At 45.2% G+C, this 8095-nt stretch overlaps 1 protein-coding gene across 1 annotated transcript; it reads left to right on the plus strand.

Moving 5' to 3' along the window:
- Positions 1-277: 277 nt before the first annotated feature.
- On the plus strand, positions 278-7762 carry HHEX (hematopoietically expressed homeobox). The gene is made up of 4 exons (XM_072625269.1): positions 278-728; positions 3695-3873; positions 4551-4601; positions 6668-7762. The coding sequence occupies exons 1-4, from the start codon at positions 350-352 to the stop codon at positions 6890-6892; spliced, it is 834 nt and encodes a 277-aa protein (XP_072481370.1). The 5' UTR covers positions 278-349; the 3' UTR covers positions 6893-7762.
- Positions 7763-8095: the final 333 nt, after the last annotated feature.

The following is an 8095-nucleotide window of genomic DNA, read 5'->3' on the forward strand; positions in this document are numbered from 1 at the left end:
TTCTTGGGCTCCCGGGGAAGACAGTACGTAGCCCCGCATCTGGACTGGAGGCCCGGAGCGGCCAGGAGCTGGGGACCAAGGCCGGGTCACCCCTCGGCTCCGGGGGGCGGAGAGCCGCGGGAGGGAGCGGGGGCGGGAGAAGGCGGTCCAGGGGCAGGGGCGGGAGGCGACTCTCGGGGCCCAGCCCCATTGGCCATCGGGCCCTGCGGCAGGAAGGGGACAGGGACTAGGCGGCCCCACCCCGAAGCCGGACGAGCCTATCGCCGGGAGCGCGAAGCCCGGATAAATGTAGCGCCGGGAGGCGGGAGGGCTGCTTACAGAGGGGCTGCCAGTCAGTCAAGCGGCAGCCATGCAGTACCCGCACCCCGGGCCTGGGGCCACCGTGGGGGTCCCCCTGTACGCGCCGACCCCGCTGCTGCAGCCCGTGCACCCGACGCCCTTCTACATCGAGGACATCTTGGGTAGGGGAGCCGGGCCCCCGATGACGCCCGCTGCTCCCACCCCAACCCCCACTCCCACCCTGCCTTCCCCCAACTCCTCTTTCACCAGCCTCGTGTCCTCCTACCGGACTCCAATCTACGAGCCCACGCCGATCCACCCCGCCTTCTCCCACCACCCGGCCGCGCTGGCCGCCACTTACGGGGCGGGCACCTTCGCGGGCCCTCTCTACCCCTTTCCCCGGACGGTGAACGACTACACGCACGCCCTGCTCCGGCACGACCCCCTGGGTAAGGTGGCCGAGGGCAGCGTGGGGGGGAGTGTGTCACTCGCTGGCGGCAGCTCTGGGGCGTTGGCGCTGGTCCTTGGCGAGGGCGTGGGCGGGCAGGAGCCAGCAATTGAAAGTCATAGAAAAAGCCATAGAAAACGCCGGCCTTGGCCTCAGAATGCGCGGCCCAGAAAAGGGAGCAGGGGCTGGCCCGGCTTGGACTACCCTCCCTCTTGTCTTGCTAGTTCTCAGTCGGGACTCTGATCACACTGGTGACTCAGATTGGTTTTCCTGCATCTCCCCCACTGACCCCAGGATAAATAGCTTTGTGGCAGTATGTGGTCAGAACCAGACTGGGTGCCCACAGGGGCTCCTCGGGGTAGCCACTGGACTTGGACGAAGCTGTGCGCTTTCGGTGCCGAGAGATTAACATTGTCTCGCATTCGTTGAAGAGTCAGTCTCCATGGGGGAAGCGGTTTAGGGAGGCGGCAGGGCCGGTTTGTGAAGAAGGCTCAGGGAGAACGAAAGGGGTGCACATCATTAAATGGGTTCAGGGGAGCCCCGATCCCTTTGTGGCACTGATAGCCTCAAGCAGCCTTGGTGCTTACAAGGCTGGACTTGGTTCAACAAGTTTGTGCAGCGAAAAGAGCCTGACCCTTTCCGTTCATACAGGAAATCTTGAGTTCTCGATAGGAGTAAATCTGGTTTCAGAAGCTGTTAAGTGTTTTCCTGGCTGCGTGGAGCAGCCCCTTCCCCGGGAGTCGTGCACGCTGCTGATTATTTTATCGACATCCTCAATACAGACAAATTCAGGAAACACTCGACTTCTGATAGCCGGGATCCGTTTTTCTGATATTGTTCATTTCCTCTGTGTGGGATGTGACTTTATGGCAGCTAAAATAACCAGTTGCTTCCTATTTTTTTTTTTTTTGAGGCTGTTTTGCACCAGTCTGTAGGCTGACGCAAGCAAAATCTCGAAAAACAATACTAGAATTTCAAAGGTTTCAGACGCAGACCGACGGGACGGACAGACCAAAGAACGCAAGAGTCCCTGGACCTGAGCGGGGCCGGCGCCCAGGAGCCTGCACGCCCAAGAAAGCTACATTTGATTTGGCCTGGTTGTTGGCCCGTGCCCTTTGCTGGCCAGTTGGGCAGTGATTGCAACTGAGTCCTAACTCAGGCTCTAGTCCCAGGAAACTTGCCGCAGTTTTGCCCCGGTCTGTGTAAATTTTCATGGATGCGTTGTTAAAACGCAGAATCGGGCCGCGGGGAGAAACAGACTCACTTTTCCTAAACCGAGTAGTGATGTCGAAGTCCTTCCCAGTAAAAGGAAGATTAAAGGAGTGGATTCACAAATAGCTGCCTCAAACGACCCCCACCCACTCCTTCCCATTTCAGGCGCTGCAGCGAAAGGTTCTGGGTTAGAGCAGGTTAGGCTAGTTAGGTTGTTGTGTTTCCAGCCTCGCTGGACCTGCCTCCCTAGGATCTCTGAGGTTGGCACTCGGGGAGGACGTTTGCACAGAGAATGCACAGTGAGTTTCCTTGGGTTACGACTGTGAAAGAGCAGAAGGAAGCATGGGGTTTTTCGAGATAGACCAACAGGAAACACATTGACGGAAATGTTGCCATAGCCCTAGGGGTGGCTTTAACTGGCCTCCTCAGAGAGCCTGGTGTGAAATCAGAGGAGCCAGAAGAATCACACTTAAAGAAGATTGAAAATTCTTGGTGCACCCTGGAACGTAGGCGAGCCAAATCTGAATCGCAGAGGGACCTTAACAGGAGCAGCTTGCTTCCTTCCCCACGAAAGCTTTCGTTAGCTCCACGTAGGCTAATAGAGAAATAGTGTAAGGGGCCACTTCTGTGGTTTTTTGGTGTGACATTCAATCCTACCAGTGTATTTGAACTCCACCCAGTCAGGGGGTCTTTGGCAGATGAATGGTGGTGTGGAGGGGAGGTGGCGAGGAGGAGTAAGAATAACATCTCATACTTATACAATCTCGTTCCTCAAAATATCTTTGGAAGTAGGTTCTGCAAATACATTCTCTCTTTACAGATGAGGAAACTGAGGCTTGGAGGGAAGTGCAGTGCTTTTGTAATTGAGTTCTGGTGAATTGCCTAACAAGGATTATATAGCCAGCCAGTCAGTTAACATTTACTAAGCACCTACTATGCGTTAGGCACCGAGCTAATTGCTAAGGATACAAAAGAGAAGCAAAAGATAGTCCCTACCCACGATTTAATGGGGGGGACAACAAGCAAACAAATATATACAAACAAGATATAGACAGGATACCTAGGAAATAATTAAAAGAGAGAAGGCACTAGAATTAAGTGACAGGGAAAGATTTCCTACAGAAGATGGGATTTTATTTGGAACTTAAAAAGAAATCAGGTTAGTTACTAACACTAGTTAGTAAGTGACATTGTCAGGACCCCAATCCTACTTTTTTGACTCCAAGACTTGGATAACAGATATAAAATTTCTATATAAGTATGAGCTATGATTAAACATCTGTGTATATGGTCAAGAATGACATTAAGTTGCAGTTAAAAATCTGAATAATTTGTCATTCCTAATCCCCAGAATTAGCTTGAAATAACAAGAAAAATGTGTGTGCCCTGCTTGTCAACTCAAAGAGTCCTGATTTGGAGCTGGTGGACACTCAGGTTGAAATCTCTATCCACATTTAACTGTGAGACAATAGACAAGTTACTGTAGTTTTCTGAAACTCAGATTTCTCCTTGATAAGATGATAATATTGCTCAAATGAATTACCTGCTTCATGAGATTGTTGTAAAGAAACCATTCAGTACAAATTAAAGTACTGTGTTGATGTGTTGTGATTATTATTTTTCCTTATGACCACTGAAGAAATGGGCCAACGAGGAGTCCATCATACCAATTTAAAGATAGGAAGGACATGGAGTCTTGGTGCTTTGAGTAGTCAAGGTCATTCTGACCCTATCTTTTCCTCTCCTCACCAACAGGCAAACCCCTTCTCTGGGGCCCCTTCATGCAGAGGCCACTACACAAAAGGAAGGGAGGACAAGTAAGGTTCTCCAATGACCAAACCATCGAATTGGAAAAGAAGTTTGAGACTCAGAAATACCTTTCCCCACCTGAGAGGAAGCGCCTTGCCAAGATGCTACAACTCAGTGAGAGGCAGGTGAGTTAAGAAACCTAATTCCTTGGAACTGCTATAAAACAGTACATCTGAGTGGGATAGATGAGGAAACAAAAAAGGATGGTCCCAGGTTGAGAGCACCTAATCTAAGATTCTTAGGTGAACGTTGGAGAAATATTTGCCTTGAATCTTTAAATTATTTTGACATTTTCAAGATGTTAGGTGACTAGGGAAACACTATGGTATAGAGGAAGATCTTAGGGACCACCTGTGGCTTTGACTCTTGCTCTCTTAAATGACAAGTCATTTAAGCCTCATTTTCTTTGTTAAAGAATGGTTTCCTTAGATGACATATAAATCAATTAACTTGACTTTCTACACATAAACCATGAAATACATTAGTTGACAAATGTGAAAGACAAAAAGGAAACCACCTGGGTACAGTTTGTACCCTGTCATTCACTGAACTTATCTGAAGCTCTCTAGAAACTTCTTAAGCCTCATTTTTCATCTGTCAAATGGAGGTAATAATGCTGGCTCTGGCTTCGCAGAAGTGCGTCTTATACACTTGTTGACCTCTCCACCCCCATCCTGCAGCCTTTAGTTCTCGGATCCAAAGGTCCTACGGATCCCTCTTCCAAATGCTCCTTTGAAGGGCTTTCTCGACGATCTGCATCCCGAACACGTGATAACCGATCACTTTCTTTCGCTCTCTCTAGGTCAAAACCTGGTTTCAAAATCGCCGAGCCAAGTGGAGAAGGCTAAAGCAGGTACGAGGGGCGGTCGTATTACTATGGCAATAACTCTTTTCGCGATCTTATCTTCTAACGGGATACCCATTCGCGGTTGTATGCAGAAGTAATCCCCGAGGTTATTTAGCCTGTTCACCTTGATTAAAAAGGCAAATAGTCTTTTTGGAATCCGGTAGGATTCGGCCAGGCGGCACTAACGCTAAAAGCGGCTAATGCAGTCAGTTCCGATGGCCATTACGGTGGGGGTTTCACACACTGGCTATTAAAGGACCACGCTAATTGTTTTATAAACCCATATGTTGTTTATCTAATTAACGCAGGAAAGATAAAGTAATTGCCAGTAAATGACTTAAGCAGTTATCTTTGGGGAGAATATTGTTTCTTCTATTGACACAATTATAATAAAACCGGGCAGGACTGGTAAGTAAATAGAAGGAAACAGACACCTTAGAGTCTATTTGATCGGCTGCACACACAATGAAAATATCAACTATTTTTAACTCCTGCCCCTTAGCCCCGGCTTAGGTCCAGCCTATAAATGAAGAGGAGGTTCTGAAGTACAAGAAACTATTCCATCCGGTTTGCAAATGCAATTGAACCTTTTCCTCGGGAAAATAAAGCTCGGGTCTGCACAAAACGGGGAAGGTGGGGAGAGGGCCGAGAAGGGGGCCGGAGGAAGAGGGCTGGTCTCTTTTTGTCTCCAGGCCCATGGCCTGCTTGACATATAGTTGTTACTTAATTAATGTTTGTGGAATGGAATTGTTGAACTGAGCTAAAAGGCTCCCTCTAATTCAGTTACAAAGTTTGGGAAAACTTTCCTGGAGTTAAGAATCGGGGATTTGATTTGTGGCAGTCTGCCCTGATCAAATTTACCTGGTTAACTGCTGAACTCTCCATTCCACTTGATTGTGTATATGTGACCTCCATCTTCGTAGAAAATGGAAATTTTAATAATAAATATTAAAAGTTGTGTTTCATGTATACATGGTGGCAAAATTAATTCACTTAATCATTTGGTTCCAAGTGTGTGTGTGGGAGAAATCTTGATCCCAAGTTTCACACTGGGGTTTGTTTTTATTTTTGCCTGTCTTAGTAGTGCCTAAGTAATTTGGATCTTCCCTCCCCGCTCGGTTTTTTTCTTTCTTCTTTTTTGGAATTTAAACATACAGGGACAACTTTCTTCTCAGTTAGGTGCAAGTTACCAAATCTATATGTACTTTAATAACTGATTGGCTCTCGTTGGTGTGGGCGGGCTCTGCCTCCTCCACGGAGAATCTTCCTGTAATGCTGACAGCCTTCCTCTGAGACTACTAGCACTACAGCTGGGCCCTCTTTCCCCACCCCATCCCCACTTTCTCTGTGTCCATAACTTCTCTGCTTATTTAAAACCACTCCACAGAAGAGATGGTAAATTGAACTCTCTCTAATCATTCTGAAAGTATTCTTTAATTCATTTTATAGTGTTGGTATATATAATTTTTAAGTCTAGAAAACCTTATTAGTGGATAAATCATGTTAATGCATCTAGTGAATGCAAAAGGGGTGGGAGGAATCCTACTGCGATCTGTATTTTAAAAAAATTTCTTCAGACAATCTTGAAATCACTGGATTGGGCTGGAGTCAAATGCTGTATTAGCATAATTCTATTATAGAAGTATATTTATGGTGGCTTCTTTAGTCTTTGGAGGATTTTAATCTCGATTTGGTGTTGGCAGAATGATTTCTTCCTCTAAAATTCATTCATTCAAAAAGCACTAATTAAGCAACTATGTGTGGTGGTGATGGGGTAGCAGTGTAGAATGATCCCAGCCCAGACCAAAAATGTAAATAGAAGAATGGAATAATTTCCACGAGCAGGGCAGGAGCTACTAGGGAGAAATGAATGTGTTAAATACAACCTTTTCACCCCCAAACTGAGACTTTAAGCTTTTGACAGTCTGGCTCAGTAAACTACCAATAACTGAGCGCTTTTAAACAAGACCTGGTAGTATAAAACACCAGACGTGAGTTCTAAAGCCAAAATTATAGACAGCTCATTTTTCATTACTCCATATCCTACCCCTATTTTTATTTCTTTTCTATAGGAAAACCCTCAAAACAAAAAAGAAGAGTTGGAAAATCCAGACCGACACTGTGATCAGAGACAAGATAAGTGTTTGCCCAGCGATCAGACAAAAGACCTTTCTCTGGATAGCTCACAGTGTTCCCCCTCCCCTGCTTCCCAGGAAGACCTGGACTCAGAGATTTCAGAGGATTCTGATCAGGAAGTGGACATTGAGGGGGATAAAGGCTATTACCAGGCAGGATGATGATGAATGGATGCCTGGAACTTGAGCAAAACTGGACTTGGGAATAATAGCCTTTATTTTCTTTTAATTGGAAGATCTCTATGGAAGAGCTGAGGGAAAAAAAATGAACCAAAGGGAATTCACTTTCTTTCCTATTGAAAAACTAAACAATTTGGTGCCTTGGCTAGTTAACAAATACACGTGTTAACCTTGATTTTTTACTAAAGAAATAAGTTTTGATTTTAAGTTGTTATGTGAAAATTGATTTTGCAATGTTTAAGTATACTTCCTGAAGCAAATTGCCACAGCCAGCTTACCAAATTCTTGATTTAGTTTTTAAGAAAGCAGATATGTAGCTTTAAAGGTTTAATTAGACTTTCTGTACTGATGCTTTTCCTAATTCAGATCTATGATCTATTTAACACCATGGGTGATTCCTCATTCATAAAGTCTCCCAGGGTGGACTAGGTCCCCAATCAGGTTACCCGGATGTCACTTTTTAAAAAGTGAACTGTTTTTAATTTTTAACTAAAAGTCTCGAAGCACCTGTCTGAAACCTGGTTAAACTTGGAATTATTTCAGAGATTTGCCTGTTAATCCTGCTCTTTTGTTGGTAAAATACTCTGGGTAAGATGCTGCCTTCTTCGCTGTTGTTTATCTTCCAGTAACTATTTGACAAGAAACTGTGATAAAGGATGACAGGCCATTGAGGAGAAACTGACACATCAGTCACTGAAACGAATCTCAGACATACTCGCAGTAGCAGATCGAATTATATATATATATATGTATGTAGATTGTAGATAATTCTTTGTGGTTTTATATTGTTCATTGTTTATATTGTGTACATACTTGTTAACTGTCAAAAAAAAATCCATGACAACCTGACAAGCCAGTGTCTTTTTTTTTTTTTTTTTAAGAGAAATGTGTCTATAAAACAAATTCATTGATGGATTGGTCAGCTGGAAGCTTCCATAGCTGTTTTCATTCGGTCAGAACTTGCAAAAGCTGTAGAATTCTCTGAGTCTGTTTGACCAGGCTGAGCTGAGCTTGGGCTAAGGATTGAATTTTTACTGGTGTTGGGGTGCTGGTTGCAGCGGGAGGGGGGAGATTTTTATTTAAATTTACTCAATTCTAGTCTTTCCTGTCACTTTATGCAAATGTATGAGAATGAGTTTAGACTAGCACCTTTCCAGGATAACGTTAATTGGCATTAGGGGAGAC

The sequence above is a fragment of the Notamacropus eugenii genome, chromosome 1 (genome assembly GCF_028372415.1).
Source record: "Notamacropus eugenii isolate mMacEug1 chromosome 1, mMacEug1.pri_v2, whole genome shotgun sequence".
NCBI lineage: Eukaryota > Metazoa > Chordata > Mammalia > Diprotodontia > Macropodidae > Notamacropus > Notamacropus eugenii.